This window comes from Salvelinus fontinalis, chromosome 12 (genome assembly GCF_029448725.1).
Source record: "Salvelinus fontinalis isolate EN_2023a chromosome 12, ASM2944872v1, whole genome shotgun sequence".
Classification (NCBI taxonomy): Eukaryota; Metazoa; Chordata; class Actinopteri; order Salmoniformes; family Salmonidae; genus Salvelinus; species Salvelinus fontinalis.
Window position 1 is genome coordinate 28,820,706 of NC_074676.1, and position 21,516 is coordinate 28,842,221.

At 47.7% G+C, this 21,516-nt stretch overlaps 1 protein-coding gene across 2 annotated transcripts in view; it reads left to right on the top strand.

Moving 5' to 3' along the window:
* The window catches only part of LOC129867104 (breast cancer anti-estrogen resistance protein 1-like), a 106,424-nt gene extending 88,035 nt beyond the window's left edge, over positions 1 to 18,389 (top strand). For both annotated transcript variants that reach the window (XM_055940280.1, XM_055940281.1), the window contains exons 3-7: positions 9,903 to 10,058; positions 13,571 to 13,675; positions 13,931 to 15,154; positions 15,984 to 16,067; positions 16,264 to 18,389. In XM_055940280.1, coding sequence (XP_055796255.1) covers positions 9,903 to 10,058; positions 13,571 to 13,675; positions 13,931 to 15,154; positions 15,984 to 16,067; positions 16,264 to 16,776 — 2,082 coding nt within the window. In that variant the 3' untranslated portion in view covers positions 16,777 to 18,389. The remainder of the gene's footprint in view (positions 1 to 9,902; positions 10,059 to 13,570; positions 13,676 to 13,930; positions 15,155 to 15,983; positions 16,068 to 16,263) is intronic.
* Positions 18,390 to 21,516: the final 3,127 nt, after the last annotated feature.

Sequence of the window (21,516 nt, forward strand, 5' to 3'; positions counted from 1 at the left end):
GGGGGGGGGGGGGGGGGGGGGGGTACCTGCTCAACATAGCCATTAGACTCCTTACCACTGCATTGGGCAGTGAGTGACTCAGTAAGCATCTCACTAGGCATCTCTGCACAGTGCTCCACTATGCACTCAGTATGTTGTGGGACTGTGTATAAACATAGGCTCCAGATGTGAGTGTCCCTGCCCAGCTGCTCTGTGCTGTGCTCTGGGAAGGGAACACTGGGAGGGGTGGAAGGCTGTGGTTGGAGTCCCATTCTGGGGCAGCAGGTGGTTAGAACATTGGGCCAGTAACTGAAAGGTTGCTAGATCGAATCCCCGAGCTGACAAGGTAAAAATCTGTCGTTCTGCCCCTGAACAAGGCTCTTAACCCACTGTTCCTAGGCCGTCATTGTAAATAAGAATTTGTTCTTAACTAACTTGCCTAGTTAAATAAAGGTAAAAAAATTAATAAATACAACAATTCTGTCCCCCCCAGCCTGAGCTCATGCTGGGATGCAGCTTTTATGGCGCTGCCTGCACTCAATGGGGCCCAAGCTTTAGAAGCCCAACTTGAAGTGTGTGGGGATGAAGCAGGGTTGAAGTGGTTGGGTTAGTCTTTATAGAATCAGAGTTCACTCTTCTAGTACATGGCATGTGGGCTCATTGGTCAGCAGCACTGAGGGATGTCTAGAGTACAGCCTCACTACGGACCCAGGTGAATCTATATGTAATCTATCTGTGGCTGCTCAATGGAAGTTGCTCTGGATAAGTTAAGTTTCACACATTGCCTCTGTAGATGTGATGCAGTCTGAGTAAGGAGGTCAGTGAGTGTGTGAGTGTGTGTTTAAAAGCCTTGTTTCTTGCCTGCCAGGTCTCCCCTCCATTACCTACTGTGGACTCATTTTCTGCTCTGACACTGTAGAGAAAGGGGAGAGAAAGTGAGTATGGGAGACAGAGGGAGAGTGAGAGAGTGCAGAAGGAATCACAGGGGAAACATTGCCCTGAGCAGTGGACCGCTGATGGGACCTTTTTGGGCTGGTCCTGTTATTACCTCCCAACAAAGCCTACAGCAGATATTGGGGAGGGATGGGGGAAAGCCTACAGCAGATATTGGGGAGGGATGGGGGAAAGCCTACAGCAGATATTGGGGAGGGATGGGAGAAAGCCTACATCAGATAGTGGAGAGGGATGGGGAAAGCCTACAGCAGATAGTGGAGAGGGATGGGGAAAGCCTACATCAGATAGTGGGGAGGGATGGGAAAAGCCTACAGCAGATATTGGGGAGGGATGGGGAAAGCCTACATCAGATAGTGGAGAGGGATGGGGAAAGCCTACAGCAGATAGTGGAGAGGGATGGGGAAAGCCTACATCAGATAGTGGGGAGGGATGGGGAAAGCCTACAGCAGATATTGGGGAGGGATGGGGAAAGCCTACATCAGATAGTGGAGAGGGATGGGGAAAGCCTACATCAGATAGTGGGGAGGGATGGGGGAAAGCCTACATCAGATAGTGGAGAGGGATGGGGGAAAGCCTACAGCAGATAGTGGAGAGGGATGGGGAAAGCCTACAGCAGATATTGGGGAGGGATGGGGAAAGCCTACATCAGATAGTGGAGAGGGATGGGAGAAAGCCTACATCAGATAGTGGGGAGGGATGGGAAAAGCCTACAGCAGATATTGGGGAGGGATGGGGAAAGCCTACATCAGATAGTGGGGAGGGATGGGAAAAGCCTACATCAGATAGTGGAGAGGGATGGGGAAAGCCTACAGCAGATATTGGGGAGGGATGGGGAAAGCCTACATCAGATAGTGGAGAGGGATGGGAGAAAGCCTACATCAGATAGTGGGGAGGGATGGGAAAAGCCTACAGCAGATATTGGGGAGGGATGGGGAAAGCCTACAGCAGATATTGGGGAGGGATGGGGAAAGCCTACATCAGATAGTGGAGAGGGATGGGAGAAAGCCTACATCAGATAGTGGGGAGGGATGGGAAAAGCCTACAGCAGATATTGGGGAGGGATGGGGAAAGCCTACATCAGATAGTGGGGAGGGATGGGAAAAGCCTACATCAGATAGTGGAGAGGGATGGGGAAAGCCTACAGCAGATATTGGGGAGGGATGGGGAAAGCCTACATCAGATAGTGGAGAGGGATGGGGGAAAGCCTACATCAGATAGTGGGGAGGGATGGGAAAAGCCTACAGCAGATATTGGGGAGGGATGGGGAAAGCCTACATCAGATAGTGGAGAGGGATGGGGAAAGCCTACATCAGATAGTGGGGAGGGATGGGAAAAGCCTACAGCAGATATTGGGGAGGGATGGGGAAAGCCTACATCAGATAGTGGAGAGGGATGGGGAAAGCCTACATCAGATAGTGGGGAGGGATGGGAAAAGCTTACATCAGATAGTGGGGAGGGATGGGGAAAGCCTACATCAGATAGTGGGGAGGGATGGGGAAAGCCTACATCAGATAGTGGGGAGGGATGGGGGAAAGCCTACATCAGATAGTGGGGAGGGATGGGGGAAAGCCTACATCAGATAGTGGGGAGGGATGGGGAAGGCCTACATCAGATAGTGGGGAGGGATGGGGAAAGCTTACATCAGATAGTGGGGAGGGATGGGGAAGGCCTACATCAGATAGTGGGGAGGGATGGGGAAGGCCTACATCAGATAGTGGGGAGGGATGGGGAAAGCCTACATCAGATAGTGGGGAGGGATGGGGAAAGCCTACATCAGATAGTGGGGAGGGATGGGGAAAGCCTACATCAGATAGTGGAGAGGGATGGGGAAAGCCTACATCAGATAGTGGGGACGGATGGGGAAAGCCTACATCAGATAGTGGGGAGGGATGGGGAAAGCCTACATCAGATAGTGGGGAGGGATGGGGAAAGCCTACATCAGATAGTGGAGAGGGATGGGGAAAGCCTACATCAGATAGTGGGGAGGGATGGGGAAGGCCTACATCAGATAGTGGGGAGGGATGGGGAAGTCCTACATCAGATAGTGGGGAGGGATGGGGAAAGCCTACATCAGATAGTGGATAGGGATGGGGAAAGCCTACATCAGATAGTGGGGAGGGATGGGGAAGGCCTACATCAGATAGTGGGGAGGGATGGGGAAAGCCTACATCAGATAGTGGGGAGGGATGGGGAAAGCCTACATCAGATAGTGGGGAGGGATGGGGAAAGCCTACAGCAGATAGTGGGGAGGGATGGGGAAGGCCTACATCAGATAGTGGGGAGGGATGGGGAAGGCCTACATCAGATAGTGGAGAGGGATGGGGAAAGCCTACATCAGATAGTGGGGAGGGATGGGGAAGTCCTACATCAGATAATGGGGAGGGATGGGGAAGTCCTACATCAGATAGTGGGGAGGGATGGGGAAGGCCTACATCAGATATTGGGGAGGGATGGGGAAAAGAGAAAGGGATTAGCGAGGGACATGGGTCTTCCCCTTAGCGTAAAAAGCAGATCCCCAGAAGCCTCCCTCTCTGTGCTCCAGTGGTTTCTCATCAAAGGGATGGGATATCACAGGAGCCAGGGGCGATCTTTGTTCTAGGCTGGGGGAGTCAAAAGGCCAGAGAGAGAGAGAGAGGCCAGATCAGAGTGGAGGGACACAGGGTTCACACACGCACCACATCAGCTCAACACCCATTCCTGACTCCTGAGTGGTGTCATTAGTGTGAGGATGTGTGTAGCCATGTATGGGTGTTTATTTGTGTGTGTGTATATGTGGTGTGTGAGGTTGGCCTTATTAGTGAGTAGTAAACCTAGTGGTCATGGCTTTAATAGGGGCTGGCTCTTTGATGTTTTCATGGTCCTCTCAGTAGGGTCAGGGATAGAAGGGACCAACCTTGAGTAAGGAGACAGGAAATACATAAAGCTTGAAATAATGGGGAACTTAGGCTATGTTCTAGTGTCAATAGTGCATTCATGTAAAAAAGCAAAGCCTAACACTGCTTATTCCACAGTCCAAACAACATTTCTATTCCCACTTGACACTCTCTACCATAGAAATTACAGATGAATAGATTGATAGTGAAGGATTCTCCTGTTCTTATCCGATGGTGCTGTGACTAATACCCTGTCACTGCTAGGAGACCTCTCTCACTGCGTTTCCACGGTAACACAGTCACCAACATTTTTTTCAACTTTTTTTTTCTTCATTTAACCTTTTATTTAACTAGGCATTTGAGACAGACCTAACTGTGGTGTTGCCAGGAGATGCTGAAGAGAGATTTTACATGGGGGTTGTAGACAAACACCCTGAGAGAGAGCGTCAGCTATTTGGGGCATGTGTCCCTGGGCCGTGGGGCTGTTGAGGGGGTCTTTGCGAATTAGTTGTTGGGCGCTCCCTGTCTCCAGTAGCTCTGTACTCCGTCCTGCCAGGCCCACCAGGCTGACCCCCTGTGCCACATGGCACACAGGGGCCAGGGGGCCAGCAGGAGAGCTCCGACAGAAGTGTGGAGTTAATTAGGGCCTGATTAATCCTGCAGCCCGGACCAAGCAACCAGGGATATGGGGCTGTAAATCTACACACCCCACCCTGCGTCAGCGTCTCAGCCCCCCACACCCCCACGGGCTCCACTACAGTCAAGCATTACTGCACTGCTCCCATTTACTGCTGCGGCTGGGATGGATATTAGTTCTGATCTGGGTCACACACCAGCTGCTTGGAAAGTTTTAGGTTAAACAACCCTAGTTTTGAGGGAGGATTATGACCTTATTTAAGAGCATTCTCGGAATTGAAACCCTTCATCACTACTCTATCCAGGTGAAGTAGTCAGTTTGAATATCCCCACATATATTTATAAATATGCAGTTTACCACATACTTATAGGATAAAATTACTACCTATCGGACAAATTTGAATGGGTCTTCTTTGACCTGTCCTATATCCTGTAGTCTGTGATCTGTGTGTTAGACCTGTCCTATTTCCTGTAGTCTGTGATCTGTGTGTTAGACCTGTCCTATTTCCTGTAGTCTGTGACCTGTGTGTTTGACCTGTCCTATATCCTGTAGTCTGTGATCTGTGTGTTTGACCTGTACTGCGTCCAAGCCACACTGCCTACATCTCTCCCTCCCTCTTCGCCATCTTTGAGTGGGCGGTGGTGTAGATGAGGTCCCTCTTCTCTGACAGCCATGCCACTCTACCACTGAGGAGGACCCAGGAGCTGGGTTGCTATGACACAGCTGCAGCCTGCCATGCCCTGTGCTGTGTTAGGCCGGGCACTGGCATCACAGCTGATCATGCCTGTAACCTGTGCAGCTGTGAGGCAGTGGTTACACGCCTCAGTCTCTCATGTCTAGGGAAAGATGAGGAAAAATAACATGGAAGAGGGATGCTTGGTGGGGAGGTCATCATCTGCTGTTTGAAGCTGGTGCACGGTCGGTCCTGCACGGTCGGTCGGCGAAATCGCACATCATTAGCTCATTATGGATGCATCCCCCCCAAAAATCACTAGAAAACAGCTTAAACAAATGCAAATGCAGCTACTTTGCTGTTATTCTGGCTACACTACACTAGCAAGCAAGGAATAAGAACGTTGCCAGCCATCATGGCAACCGAACTGATAGAACGAACGACCAGCCTGCTTGGGAAGCAACCCTAGATTTGTCTCGGGACTATATGTCGTGGAACGATGAAATAGTATAAGTAAATTAATCAAAATAACGTTTTTTATGAAAATATGTCAATCATTATTTGTGTATATGTTGGTATCCCGTTGTATAAAAGTGATAATAACCTCGAAGCCAGTGTCAACATCGTCTCGGGCCTAACAACACCTGTGCCAATATATCCTCCAAACACCGGCTTCTCTGGCATTATCACTTAAATATATCACATACCTTTTATTTTCCTGCATATGTAAAATCAGGATTATGCCTCTCCTGCCATTCATTCTAAATAGACTGGTTTGGATTTCTCCCTGCCAATATGACTGCCATTTTCACCCCGTTCTTGAACTTTGAGTGTTTGACAGCCCTCTAGTAATTGAATAGGATCTCTATGGTCAGGGAATTGTACTAACGCTACAACACTCACACTACCTGGGAACTGAAATGTGTTCTGCCTCTGGGAGAGTAATAGAAACACACAGACGGCATTTTCATTCAACCTAAATCAGATTGATTAGGTTATTAAAATATTTTATATTATAATAACACTTTACCTAAGGTGTTTGAATGTAGTACCAAAAAGCTATCAAGGGTATAGAAGGTAGCCATAAAACGGTTTCATTTGAGGTCCAACGTGGGTTATTAGTCTTCGTAGTCTAGCCTTGGTTCACTTGAAAGACCATGTCAGGAGAAGTTTTTCTTTGTCTTGCCTGTTGCAGGTGGACTGGCAAACCCTTGTGTTCTGAAACGATCTGGACAGACAGACAGACAGGGTGGCTGTGGAGAGTGGTGGCATGTATCATGGTGTCAGCTGGGTTAGGGGTCAGTGGACTGTGGCTGGTGGGGGACATGGGCAACAGAGGGGCAGTGGGGTGGTGGTGATGGGGGCTTTGCAATCTGTTCTTCTCCTCAGGGTGACCCCTGTTCCAACAGACAGAGCCTCCATGAGGGTACCTTGTGACCAGCTGCCAGCCCAGTAAAGCAGCGAGGGCTCAGGGCATCACTGCTCCACATTGTTCTACACCCTCAATGGCTCCAATGTAGCTCCTCGTCTTTTAGTGACATCATCATTATGACCTGATAGAATGTTGTGACAGCTTTCGGCTGGGTGTGCCCCCCCCCCCCCCCCCCTGCTTCTCTCCCATTGACAGGAGCCTTTCAACACTATTGATGAGGACTTGGCTAAGAGCCAGAGCCTATATGTACCCATCCCCTCCCCTCTCCAGCGTCTTCCTCCTTGATAATTCACACTATTGACCGCCATTACTTATGCTGATGGAGCTCAGGGCCTCAGAGGGATCCTCCAATACCATTAGAAGACTTTAAGGGCCAGCTGAGGAGGGCATTGATAGGGCTGGCTCATTACCATGTGTTGAATTACCAAAACTCTGAGAATGTTTCCTTCTAATCTCATTAAAAGCTCACGGAGGATCTTTGTCAATAAGAGCGAGGTTGCGTGATAGACATCTGACTCTCACTTACTTCTGTCAATAAGTAGCCTGACGCTCTCAGGAACATGCTGGTGTATAATGTGTGATCATGTTTCTGTGGGCTGTTTACATTCATGTCAACAGGACAAAACATGACAGATAAAACGCAATATATATGAATAAACTCAGAGAAGACATGTTGCCAGTTGTGCTTGGGTATCCCATCTCATCACCCTTATAGCACAAAGGAACGGGTATGTTGTTACTATGTGGTAGTAAAGGTCTTTAGGTCAAGAGGAGCACACAATAAATGTTATGATCTACAGTATATCTGAGTATTGAGAAAAGCGAGCGTTTTGTGTGAGAGAAGGCTGCCAAGGAGGCTGGGAGATATCACCCTGGAATGTGTTAGATGAAACACCTGCTGTGTACTTTAAACGTGTGTGAAACTGGCTGGCACCATGGGGAATAGACTGTCTGGAGAGACTAGGAAAGTAAGGCAGGGATGGGAGGGGAGAGACATGGAAAGTAAGGCAGGGATGGGAGGGGAGAGACATGGAAAGTAAGGCAGGGATGGGAGGGGAGAGACATGGAAAGTAAGGCAGGGATGGGAGGGGAGAGACATGGAAAGTAAGGCAGGGATGGGAGGGGAGAGACTAGGAAAGTAAGGCAGGGATGGGAGGGGAGAGACATGGAAAGTAAGGCAGGGATGGGAGGGGAGAGACATGGAAAGTAAGGCAGGGATGGGAGGGGAGAGACATGGAAAGTAAGGCAGGGATGGGAGGGGAGAGACTAGGAAAGTAAGGCAGGGATGGGAGGGGAGAGACATGGAAAGTAAGGCAGGGATGGGAGGGGAGAGACATGGAAAGTAAGGCAGGGATGGGAGGGGAGAGACATGGAAAGTAAGGCAGGGATGGGAGGGGAGAGACATGGAAAGTAAGGCAGGGATGGGAGGGGAGAGACATGGAAAGTAAGGCAGGGATGGGAGGGGAGAGACATGGAAAGTAAGGCAGGGGTGGGAGGGGAGAGACATGGAAAAGGGGGGAGGGAGGGAGTTTTGTGTAGGGAGACATTCTAATATTACTTTGGTTCAGTTGATTCAATTTGTTCTGGGGTTTTCCCTTACTCCTATTTCAGCTTATAGGCTGTCAGGTTAGAACATCTACTTTCTTTAGACACTGGTTCTGAATGAATGGAAGTTACTAAGGGAGCCATATAGAGGCGGAGGAAGGATACAGACAGGACATGAGGACAGGGATGAGACATATTAACAGAGGCAGATTGTCAGATTTATTTAATGTGCAATGGCTTAATTATCTGTTTAGCTGGGCTGTCACCTATCAAGTGGCAGGCAGCCTGACTGGGAGAGCAAATATTATGACAGGATCCAGGAGAGTTCATTAGCAAAGAATGTGATTGGTTTCTTGAATGCCAGTCAAGCAGACTACTGAGGTACCCTTCACAAAGGAGAGGCAGAGAAGGGGAGTAGAATTTACAATTAGTAAAGGCTGGTGTGTGTTGGTGCTCGAGTACTCATGCATATTTGTGTATGCAAGCGTGTCGGTGTGTATTTGTTTCTCTGTCTATCTAAATGGACAATGGATTTATTTTATTGAATGTGAACTCACATATTGATTACTAGTAGATATTTATTGCTGCATTTTATAAACTTGGATTGGTGCACACTCAATATCTGAAGAGCATCTATCTCACTCCCACCTGCCTGGTTGCCATAGCCACTAGTGAGGAGTGGATATGATGAGATTCTATTAAGTGCTATCGGGCGGTTCACTAGGCACCACCATCTTGTACCAGGAGGTGTGTTCAGTATAGTTAGTACCAGTGCTGCAGCTTTTGTATTGTATTATTTCCCTAAGGTGATTGACTGTGTGTGTGTGTGTGTGTGTGTGTGTGTGTGTGTGTGTGTGTGTGTGTGTGTGTGTGTGTGTGTGTGTGTGTGTGTGTGTGTGTGTGTGTGTGTGTGTGTGTGTGTGTGTGTGTGTGTGTGTGTGTGTGTGTGTGTGTGTGTGTGTGTGTGTGTGTGATTGTACTGCTACATTCCTCACCCATCAGTAGTGAGGGCAGCAGTGTATCCCTGTAGCTGGGAGTAGATCATCAGAGATCTCCCCCAGTGTCCTGATTGGGAAAGAGATAGCAGCATTCCTTCTCTGTGTGATTCCACGGACCTCGTCTGCAGGGGATCGATAGCAGGGCCAGATTAAAGGAAGTTAGAGGAGAGACATCCACACACACAGACGAACACACAGCCAGAGGAACTCAGATATAGACTGCCAAGGAGCACTGATGCAGGGAAATATCATATGATTATATGACATGATATGGTCCTGATAGGGAATGCTAATGCTTTGATTCATAATATCCTGTGAGAATGTGTACTAGTTTGGATGGAGGGTATGCTCCAGTTAGTGTGTCTGTATTGATGGAAAGCCAGTGTGCTGTTGTCTATATAGCGGTCTATCTGTCTGTTTTCATTTCCCAGGCCCAGACAGTTGACATAACCCTGAGACTATAATACTGTGGGTAAACAGGCAGACAATAGGACAGCCCTTGTTCCCATACTGATCCCCCAGGACCCCCATTCTGTTTTTACTGCCTCTGTGGTTAATCCAGACTGTCACAGGCTGTGTTGACTCCTCACTGTGGGTCAGGGGGGTTTCATTATGATTGAGTCTTGAGTAGATATAATGTGCATACTAGAGTAATCGTCTACGTGATGGAGTCATTTGGACAGAGGAAAAGCACATTAGGCTTAAAGTTGCATCAATTTGACAAAATACTGTAACAGACCATTTCATTAACATCATGTCTCCCTCCGTCCGTCCGTCTCTCTCTCTCTCTCTATCTCTTTCTATCTCTCAGGTGGTGGTGCCAACGCGGGTGGGTCAGGTATATGTGTATAACACAGGGAAGTCAGAGCAGGATGAGTATGACGTCCCCCCCAGACACCTGCCTCCATCCCAGCAGTCCCAGGACATCTATGATGTTCCCCCGACCCACAGCCAATACAACCAGCAGGTGAGGAGTCAGCTAGAAACACATGATCTCTCTCCTGAGCCTTAGGACCATGCCGGATGACTCCTGGCTGTCTCCGTCCCCAGTCCACCCGGTTATGCTGCTGATCCAGTTTCTGTTGTTTTGCCTGTGGCTACGGAACGCTGACCTGTTCACCAGACGTGCTACCTTGTCCCGGACTTGCTGTTTTCGTCTCTCTCTCAATTCAAAGGGTTTTATTTTCATGGGAAAAATATGTTTACCTCACCTGTGTTTATGTTAACACACTGCACTTCCCTGCCTTTCTAGTAAAGTATACAGTAACACATACATTAACACACCCAGAACAAATTTCTCATCTTCCATATCATCAGCAATTGAGCCACGCTAGTTAGTGTCCGATGTATGAGAGGGGCTGTGGTATTCATGTCCTCTCACTGTCCTGCCTCGCCACTTATTGTCTCCTATGTCAATGAAGTGATTTCGTCCTCTTCACAAGATTGATGGCTATTATTCCTCTCGACTGCCTTAGACACACTTCCTGACTCGATTGGTCATCTGTCTGTGAAGTGTCTCACTTCTCATTAATAATTGATGTATTAGGAATATTAAACCACTCTCCTCCCTCCCTCTCTTCCCTCTCCTCCCTCACCCTTCCTCCCTCTCTCTGTCGCCCTCTCCTCCCTCACTCTCCCTCCCTCTCTCTGTCCTCCCTCTCTCTGTCTCTCTCTGTCCTCCCTCTCTCTGTCTCTCTCTGTCCTCCCTCTCTCTGTCTCTCTCTCACTCTGTGTATGTTTAAACCCACAGCGGTTCTGTGACTCCATGTCTATTTTTAGAGAAGGTCATACATCACTAACAGGGGAAGTAGATATTTCAGTGTCTGGAGGCGTTAGAAAATGAAGGTTGTATTTTTCCACAAAGCACAGTGAGCAGCGTGTCCTGAGCTGCATGTGCTTTGGCTCTGAAGGTGAACCCGCTTTCTGTGTCATTCACACACACACACACACACACACACACACACACACACACACACACACACACACACACACACACACACACACACACACACACACACACACACACACACACACACACACACACACACACACACACACACACACACAGACACACAGACACACACACACACACAGACACAGACACAGCAAAGGTCGCATGGCAGTAGAGAGGGGTAAAGAACCAGCTGGAAGGAGGAGAGAATGAGGGAAGAAGAGGAAAAGCTGTTTGACTGTGTCAGAGAGGGAGAAAAGCAGTTGGAAGACAAACTGAGAGTAGAAACAAAAATGAATAAGAGGAAGCTGAAAGGAGTAGACATACAGCCTTTTAGAGAGGCAACGTGATCCTTCAAATATAGTGCAGGGCCTGTAGGGATATCATTGCATTCAAGCTCAGATAGCAGCCCAAGTTCACTGGACAATCTATTGACCCCTGGTTTTGGTTTTCTGCTGAGAGGAGTAACACAAACATCTATTTTTCACTCCAACCTGTCTGCTATCAGATCAGTGTACCCGCGTTGAATACCAACTCCAAACAAATTGCATCGGCTGAATTCAAGATTCTGATCAAGTGTCTTCTCAAGGTGCCCAATGGTTGGGGGGGGGTGGATTTGTTATTCATACTGTAGTCCCTCTTGCCTCCTCTCTCTGTCAGTCTCATCCCCCAAAGGCCTGGAGAACAGATTGTATCACACTGTTTGGTCTGAATTATAATTGCTAATCTGCTTGTTTGGGGACAGCCGCATTTCAAGTGATGGGAGTGCAATTTGCTGTGTGTTATAAGTGTTTAGGAGGAGGGAGAAGTTGGCTTGTCAGTCTGCTGCTGTTTGCTGTCAGGTTGTAGAGAAACAGGGAGGAAGTTGAGTCTTAGATACCACATACTCTATTCCTCCTCAGGTGCAACGCTTATTGACACCCAGCCTGCAGATAATCCTTCCTCAGCATCATCAACTTTAGAGGGGGTCCTTTGTCAGACACTGGCAGCAGATTGTCAGACCCTGGCAGTAGACTGTCAGACCCTGGCAGTAGATTGTCAGACCCTGGCAGTAGACTGTCAGACCCTGGCAGTAGACTGTCAGACCCTGGCAGTAGACTGTCAGACCCTGGCAGTAGACTGTCAGACCCTGGCAGTAGATTGTCAGACCCTGGCAGTAGATTGTCAGACCCTGGCAGCAGATTGTCAGACCCTGGCAGTAGATTGTCAGACCCTGGCAGTAGATTGTCAGACCCTGGCAGTAGACTGTCAGACCCTGGCAGTAGACTGTCAGACCCTGGCAGTAGATTGTCAGACCCTGGCAGCAGATTGTCAGACCCTGGCAGTAGATTGGGTTGTGTGTTTGTGAGTGTGCGTTTGTCACACATGGAGCGTCAATCTGATGTTTATGATCAACAAAGCTCTGTTTAATACAGCCATTAACCTAAAAGATGTACCACTAAACTGCCCTCTAAAACTCATTACCAAGCTCCTTAACTTGGTGACTAACATCACCTATATAGTTCTGAAATAGTCTGTTCATCAACATCAGACCCTTCATAGGCTGGAGACAGACAGACAGAGACAAGACTTTGGCTGCTGCATGGCGGTATGTTCCAGAGGTTTACTCACACAAGACTGACAGCAAAGTTAATTCCCTCGCTGCTGCTCCAGGCTCAAGTGCATTCTGGGATTGAATTCGACAGTGCTTTAGAAAAGAGGTTAGGCAATAGGCATCCTCTCAAACACATTCTGTATCATTGTTGCACTAAAATCTCCACATTGATTTGAATATTGTATTTTTTGGGCATCACAAACCTTATGGTTTTCATATGTCATACAGTGGCGAATGCAGGCACAACTGACCAGTAGCACTGAGGTTTTATGAGAGCAGAGTTAGCACTGAGGTTAAGGTCTCTGCTGTATAAAATATTTTCTCCAGCTGTTTCCAACTTGGATCCTGCTCCAGTCAGTCCTGTGTGTGTCAGGGCCAGTCCCGGATGTGTATCCTCTGTGTAGGAGTGGGAGAGAGGGTCCTATTGCGTGTATCAACGCCATCACTAACCCCCTCTCAGTCTGCAGCCTTAATAATGCCTCTGTTTGTCTCCCCTTCCCTGACATTATATACCCTAACTAATGGGGAAGAGGAGAGAGGTAAAAAAGAAAGCATACAAAAAATGGTAGGAAGGTGGATGTGGATGTTTATGTAAGTGTAAATTAATACACGTGTGAATTGGAAATGTGTTCTTTGCATATCCCAACTCCCCCTGAGACACCCTCAGAGTGGGGTCACGGCCAGGGTCAGCCATTATCAACGGTGACCTTCGAGCAATTAGCAGTTAGCTCATGCTCAGGCATGTGAACTACCAACCTTTCAGTTACTGGCCCAACGCGCTAACCGCTGGGCTACCTGCCGCCCTGTGTGTGTGTGTCTGTATGTGTGCACGTCTCTTTTAATGTGTGTCTGTATATCTCTGATAGTGTGTCTGTAAATGTATCTTTATTGCTTGGGTTGTTTTATCTCACTGTGCCTTCTATCTTCCCCCCAGGTGTATGACACGCCACCCATGGTGGTGAAAGGCCCCCCCAGTGGCCAAGACATCTATGACACGCCCCCCAGTGTGGACAAGAGCCAGCTGTTCTCCCAGCAAACGGTGAGATGCTGCTGCTGCACCAATAGGGTGTCCTCTCTGTCTGTTGTTGTAGGAGAGGAGGGATACAGTGGTAGACTCATCAATCCCAGTGTACTTTACCATCTGTCCTTGTTTGCTGGATATGGGGGGCCTTAAAGTAACCATCCCTCCTCCTTATCATGAGTCAGAATGTGTGTTTGACATCATTATGAAGTCCTATGGCAGTGAGAGTCAGTACAGTATGTGTGTTTGATGTTGCCTCTGTCTCGCTCCCAGGTGTACGACTTCCCCCCCTCCGTCAGTAAGGATGTTCCAGACGCTCCTATCAGGGAGGAGACCTATGATGTTCCCCCCCACTTTGCCAAGCTGAAGAGTCTGGAGAGCCACAGCCAGGGCTATCTGATCCCCGGGGGGCCTGAGCCCCCCATCCCTGAAGACGTGTACGACGTCCCTCCCCCTCCCCTCACCGGCAAGCGCCACCCAGACGCCCACCACGCCCCCCTGGGCCAGGAGATCTACGACATCCCTGCCAGTCTGAGGAAGGGCGGACACCACAACCCCCAGGATGTGTACGATTTCCCACGCGAGCGGCCTGCAGGCGAGGACTCTATCTATGACGTCCCCCCACAGGTGGTGAGAGACGCGGGTGCCACAGAGGAGCTGACGGTCAGCTTCAAACGCCTGTCTGCCTCCAGCACGGGCAGCACCCGCAGCAACCTGTCCACCTCCTCTCTGGACATGGTGCCAGTCAGGGAGTCGGCGGTGCCCAGCCAGGCCGGCCCGGGGAAGCTGTTGATCCTGGACCTGGAGCAGGCCATGGAGCGCCTCTCCCACATACAGCAGGAGGTGGAGGGCTCCGTCTCCCTCCTCATGTCCTTCATTAGTGGGAACTGGCGCAGCCCCACCCAGATGGAGGCCAACCTGCCAGCCATCAGGCAGGCGGTGGACAGGATGAGGGTGGCCGTCAGGGACCTGCTGGAGTTTGCACGGGGGGCTGTGGCCAACTCTGCCCAGGCCACTGACCGCACGCTGCAAGCCAAGCTGGGCAAGCAGGTGCAGAAGATGGAGGAAGCCTTCCAGGGCCTAGTCAAGTACAGCCAGGCTCTGGATGCTGTGGGCTGGGCCCCCTCTGTTCAAATGGCACCCTTAGCAGGCAGTGGTGGGGATGACCTGGACCGGCTGGTCATGTGTGCCCGGGGCGTGCCCGACGACACTAAACAGCTGGCCTCCTTTCTCCATGGCAACGCCTCGCTGCTCTTTAAAAGGACAAACAAGCAGCAGCAGCTTCCTCTGCCCCCCGTCCCCCACACTGCTGACCTCATGGGTCAGATGACCAACAACAACATCTCAGCTTATCAGACAGGAGACGGCAGGGCCAACATCCAGTCCCGGCCCCTGCCGTCCCCGCCCAAGTTCACGGCCGAGGAGGAGACCCATGACCGGCCGTACGAGACTACAGAGGAGGGCTGGATGGAGGACTATGACTATGTGCATTTACAGGTAATACCTCCTCATACGAAAGAACAAAACAGATCATCACATATGCATTTACATCCTCAATTATCAGTGGAGAATAAGGTTTGAGTGTGTTGGTACTGTCAGTGACAGCACTGGTACTCTTATAACAGCATGCTGGTTTGGAGCAATCAGGAGCACTCTACATTAACCCATGGATTACGTTAAGCATGTCAAGCCATAGTGTCTGTCTGTGTTTAATGATAGGCTGGTACAGTATTTCAGATGAGAGAGAAGATAGAGATGACGATACACCAGTAGATTGATCAATTTCCCATACAAAGCTTCGTCATGTGGGATACACATACTCCCCCAACGCACTGCTTCAGGTGTCATCATCAGTCACCATTACTGCATGTACAGGCATGTTTCTCTACCCATCATATGTCATCGCTTTCGCTGTCCATTGCTGCTGTTGTATCCCTCATGTGCAGCAGTGTTGTTGTTATGAAAATGCAAGGAGAACAGATTATGTTAAGATGATATGATCTTGTTTTAAATACAGTTATATCTTAAATATGTTTCAGTGCTATATGTGTGTTTGGCACACTAACATACAAATCTCGATGTCATGTGTCACTTTCTCTCAGTGCAGTGGCAGAGCTGCAGTCTGGTCTGGTGTGATATGAGCTCATACTGCCCTCTGCTGATTAGGAGAATTATCACACGCGGTGTCAGACATTATTTTATATGGGTGATCCTCCCTTGAGCCAGTTGAATTAAAATTCCATCCCAGCATTGTCTTAGTGTGTTTGTGTCTATGTGCTTGGAGCAGTAAATACGATACATTTTCTTTCTGTCGTTTGATTTCCAGGGTAAGGAAGAGTTTGAGAAGAATCAGAGGCAATTATTAGAGAAAGGGACCAGAAACAACAAAACCACACTGGAACGGCAGCAGGTGAGGACCTGTGGGTCTGTCAGTGAGAGTGGATGTGTATCTGAGGGATTAATAAGGGAGTGTTTGAAAGAACATTGTGTGTGACTGTGCTGTTCCATTGGTGTCTTAGTGGTTGAGGGTTCAGTCAGTTCATAGGGGATGTTTTACAGATCAGGCAGGTATTTATTTACTCTCTTTGTGTTCCCATCTACTGCAGCTGAAACAGTTTGAGCGACTGGAGCAGGAAGTCAGCCAGCCAATCAACAATGACATCTCAGGCTGGACCCCGCCTCCCCACTATCCGGCGGTCCAGCGGAGCAAGCTGAGCATGGGCGACCGGCAGCTGCTGCTCTTCTACTCGGAGCAGTGTGAGGCCAACATCACCACCCTCACCAACGCCATCGACGCCTTCTACTCCTCCATCAACAACAACCAGCCGCCCAAGATCTTCGTGGCTCACAGCAAATTTGTCATCCTCAGCGCACACAAGCTGGTGTTCATCGGGGACACGCTCTCTCGGCAGGCCAAGTCCCCAGAGGTGCGGGCGCATGTGGCCCAGCACAGTAATGCTCTGTGTGACAAACTCAAGGACATTGTGGTGAGCACCAAGACTGCAGCGCTGCAGTACCCGTCTCCCGGTGCGGCGCGAGACATGACGGAGAGGGTGCGGGAGCTGGCAGGCTGCACACAGCAGTTCCGCATGGCTCTGGGCCAGCTGGTGGCCATGTGAACCTCCGGTCCTGAGACACTGACATGGGGAGTCCACACTGGGACACACAGCACCCACACACGCAGTGTGCCACTATCACAGACACATGGACCCTTCATCCTCCTCTTGTGCTTTTTATTTTTAAAAAGGACAACTATCTGACTGGGCTGGGCCATAGGCTGTAAATGAACCATTGTAAATATTTAAGTTACTATTAGCCAGAAAGAAAATGTACTTCCACTATATATGTTTTTGAGACCTTCTGGAAAAACTCAACATGATGTAGTTTTTAGGCAATGTCCATTATTATTATTATTGCTATACTGTAATTATTGCTCTGATTATTATAATTGTTATCATTATTGTTATAATGCGTTAAGGATGTTTACATATCAAACAAAATGTATGTAGTACTTAATGCTGTTTTTCATCCTAGATTATCAATAATGGTGGATTTTGTAAAAGTCATGTACTTAGGTGAGGTGGAGGATATGTTGACAGAAAATTAATAGCTTTCCTTAGAGCTGTCAAAGGAAGCTGGGCATTGTGTTGTGAGTGCAAGGCATTCTGGGTAGGACCTGGGAGGGAGAGGTTTCCCTGACAGACAGTTAATAACGTTCTCACTGCTGTCATGGGACAGGTTTCATTTGAGTAGCTCTACATGCTAATTAAAATGTCCCAATTAGAATACTGTATTTTAGTACCATCTCTTCCTTTGAGATTGAAGGAAGAATGAAAATAATTTTATGGTCAGCATTTCTACTTCCCTTGTTCTTCAAAAGCACAAAGCTTTATCCGTCTGTCTGCTGCCACTAGAGTGCTAGTATTCACCACACTCTCCCAGACTCTCCTAGGCCTGCATGCTCTGTGGTCTATAGGGTTGGTTTGGACTCGTGTGACTCTGTTCCAGAAGTCTGTTCTAGAAGTCTCCTGTGCTCCATACCAGGCTCTCTGCTCAGCTCCCAGAGGTGGAACTCTGCCTCTCCTCCCCCTAGCACTTCCTGGACAGCACCGCTGCACCCTGCAGGCCAGGGGAACCTGTAATGGTTAGGTGTACTGTTTGTGAGGATATAATTGGTGTGAAAAGTGCATTTGTTTTCATTAGCATGCACTCAACCCCCTTGTAAATTGATGAGCATATTAAGGAGTGGTTGTTTATGAGCTCCACCTCTGCTTTTTACCAAATGGATGTGTGTGTACACACACACACACACACACACACACACACACACACACACACACACACACACACACACACACACACACACACACACACACACACACACACACACACACGTAAGATATTGACGGTAATATCTGTTAGCCTAACATTAACCATTCAAATCACATTGCTGCAGCTGTATCATATCCCACTTCAATAGCTGTACCAGAGAGATGTGAGTTAGCTTGGCCAGGGGGTGTGTTTTACTATTTCTTCAGTCCTGGAGAAATCTCCAAACAAAGCAGAGGAATCTGCTAACACTCTAGTTTCCATTGATCTGTTGTATTCTAAGTATCAGATTATGTCAGAGGGCGTAGTTCAATGCAACATATTGTACTATAAAGCGCTGCAACATGTTGTTGTGGATATAGTTGAAACCCCTGTGAAGTAAAAATAATACATTGAAAACTAAGCTGACTGGTAATGTTATTCTGGTCTCAAATCTGTGTTTTAAGATTTGAAATATATATGTTAAGAACATACTTCTGCTGTACATTGCATAACTGGAAAATACGGTGCTTCTGGAAGTATTCAGGCCCCTTGACTTTTTGTTACGTTACAGCCTTATTCTAAAATTGATTCAATAGTTATTTTTTTCTTCTGATCAATCTACACACAATACCCCATAATGACAAAGCAAAAACAGGTTTTTAGAAATCTTTCCAAATTTATAACAAATAAAAAAAACTGATATGACATTTACATAAGTATTCAGACCCTTTACTCAGTACTTTGTTGAAGCACCTTTGGAAGCGATTACAGCCTCGAGTCCTCTTGGGTATGATGCTACAAGCTTGGCACACCTGTATTTGGGGAGATTCTCCCATTCTTCTCTGCAGATCCTCTTAAGCTCTGTCAGGTTGGATGGGGAGTATTGATGCACAGCTATTTTCAGATCTCTCCAGAGATGTTCGAACGGGTTCAAGTCTGGCCTCTGGCTGGGCCACTCAAGGACATTCAGAGACTTGTCCCAAAGCCACCCCTGCTTTGTCTTGGCTGTGTGTTTACGGTCATTGTCCTGTTGGAAGGTGAACCTTCGCTCCAGTCTCAGGTCCTGAGCACTTTGGAGCAGGTTTTCATTAGGATCTCTCTGTACTTTGCTCCGTTCATCTTTTCCTTGATCCTGACTAGTCTCCCAGTCCCTGCCACTGAAAAACATCCCCACAACATGATGCTGCCACCAACATACTTCACAGTAGGGATGGTGCAAGGTTTCTTCCAGATGTGACACTTGGTATTCAGGGTAAAGAGTTCAATCTTGGTTTCATCAGACCAGAGAATCTTGTTTCTCACCGTCTGAGAGTCTTTAGGTGCCTTTTGGCAAACTCCAAGCAGGCTGTCATGTGCCTTTTACTGAAGAGTGGCTTCCGTCTGGCCACTCTACCACAAAGGCTTGATTGGTGGAGTGCTGCAGAGATGGTAGTCCTTCTGGAAGGTTTTCCCATCTCCACAGAGGAACTCTAGAGCTCTGTCAGAGTGACTATCAGGTTCTTGATCACCTCCCTGACCAAGGCCCTTCACCCCCGTTTGTTCAGTTTGGCCAGGTGGCCAGCTTTAGGAAGTCTTGGTGGTTCCAAACTTCTTCCATTTAAGAATGATGGAGGCCACTGTGTTCTTGGGGACCTTCAAAGCTGCAGACATTTTTTGGTACCCTTCCCCAGATCTGTGCCTCGACACAATTATGTCTCAGAGCTCTATGGACAAATCCTTCAACCTCATGACTTGGGTTTTGCTCTGACATGCATTGTCAACCGTGGGATCTTATACAGACAGGTGTGTGCCCTTCCAAATCATGTCCAATAAAGTTGTGGAAACGTCTCAAGGATGATCAATGGAAACAGGATGCACCTGAGCTAAATTTCTAGTCTCATAGCAAAGGGTCTGTAAGGTGTTTTAGGTTTGTCATTATGGGGTATTGTGTGTAGATTGATAAGGAGGGGTTCATACATTTTAGAATAACGCTGTAACATAACAAAATGTGGAAAAAGTCAAGGGGTCTGAATACTATCTGAATGTACTGTATGTACTTCACTCATTTTCAGTCACCCTTTCGATGGTGTTACAGACCTTTATTTTTTGGGGTGACTTCAGCTTTCGGACAAGTAAAAGATCAGTCCTGCTTGCTTACTAATAAAAACAATAAAATACCATATTACAAAGTAATGAAAATGTAACAAAATGCATACACACATTTATTCTGCCAAATAACCTGCAGTTTTTGTTAGTTATTTAGTAAACTCATAAATCAAGTGCTCAATATACCCACAGTGGAGGCTCCTCAAAAGAAAGGGGAGGACCATCTTCCTCAGTGAATTTCATACAAATGAAGTGAAACATTCAAGATGAACCTTTTTAGATAAAACTAAATATATTCACGTCATCAAATAATTTAATAAAACACACTTTTTTGCAATGAAGGTCTACAGTAGCCTTGACATCACTCTGTAGGGTAGCATCACGGTGTAGCTGGAGGACAGCTAGTTTCCATCCACCTCTGGGTACATTGACTTCAATACAAAACCTAGGAGGCTTGTGGTTCTCACCCCCTTCCATAGACTTACACAGTAATTATGACAACTTGAGGAGGACGTCCTCCAACCTCTTGCAGCATGAACTGACATGTTGAACACCCAATCAAAGAATCAGAGAATGAATCTAGTACTGAAAGCATAAGCTACAGCTAGCTAAGACTGCAGTGCATAAAATGTGGTAAGTAGTTGACTCAAAGAGAGAGAAAGACAATAGTTGAACAGTTTTGAACTAATTCAAAAGTGAAGGAGAAGCAAGAGAGAGAGCTAACTATATTACGTTGTATTTTCTTCCAATTTCACTTTAGCGAATGCAGCTAGCTATTTTAGCCTACTCAAACACCCAGCTCAAACAGAGAAAGATGCTATGTTAGCTAGCTGGCTGGAACTCTTCCAAGTCAAGGTAAGCTTTTGGTTTTATTAATTTATTGCCACCAGCGCTGCCGGTGTAACTGCTAAACTGCTTGCTGACTACACTGTACTGCATGATTGTAGCGGGTTTACAATCACGTTAGTTCTAGTAGCTATGTTGACTATGACATTCGCTAATATTGTGACAACAATGTAGGCTCTGTGTAGAGGTTAGCGGTTATGATTTGATTTATGGTTTGGCATGAAGGGAAAACCGAGTGCGTAGATGCGAGAAGGAATTATACAAGGAGCAAAGTGTTCATGCTGTTTGTATGTGGCTGCTATGAAAGTGAACTGTGTTTGAGTTTGATCAGTGGTGTATTCAGTCCGCCAATTCTGTTAAACGGAACGAAACGGAACGAAACGGGGATAAACATACACTACATGACCAAAAGTATGTGGAAACCTGCTCGTCGTATATCTTATATCTAAAATCATGGGCATTATATGGAGTTGGTCCCCCTTCGCTGCTATAACAGCCTCCACTATTCTGGGAAGGATTACCACTAGATCTTGGAACATTGCTGAGGGGACTTGCTTCCATACAGCTACAAGAGCATTAGTGAGGTCAGGCACTGATGTTGGGCGATTAGGCCTGGC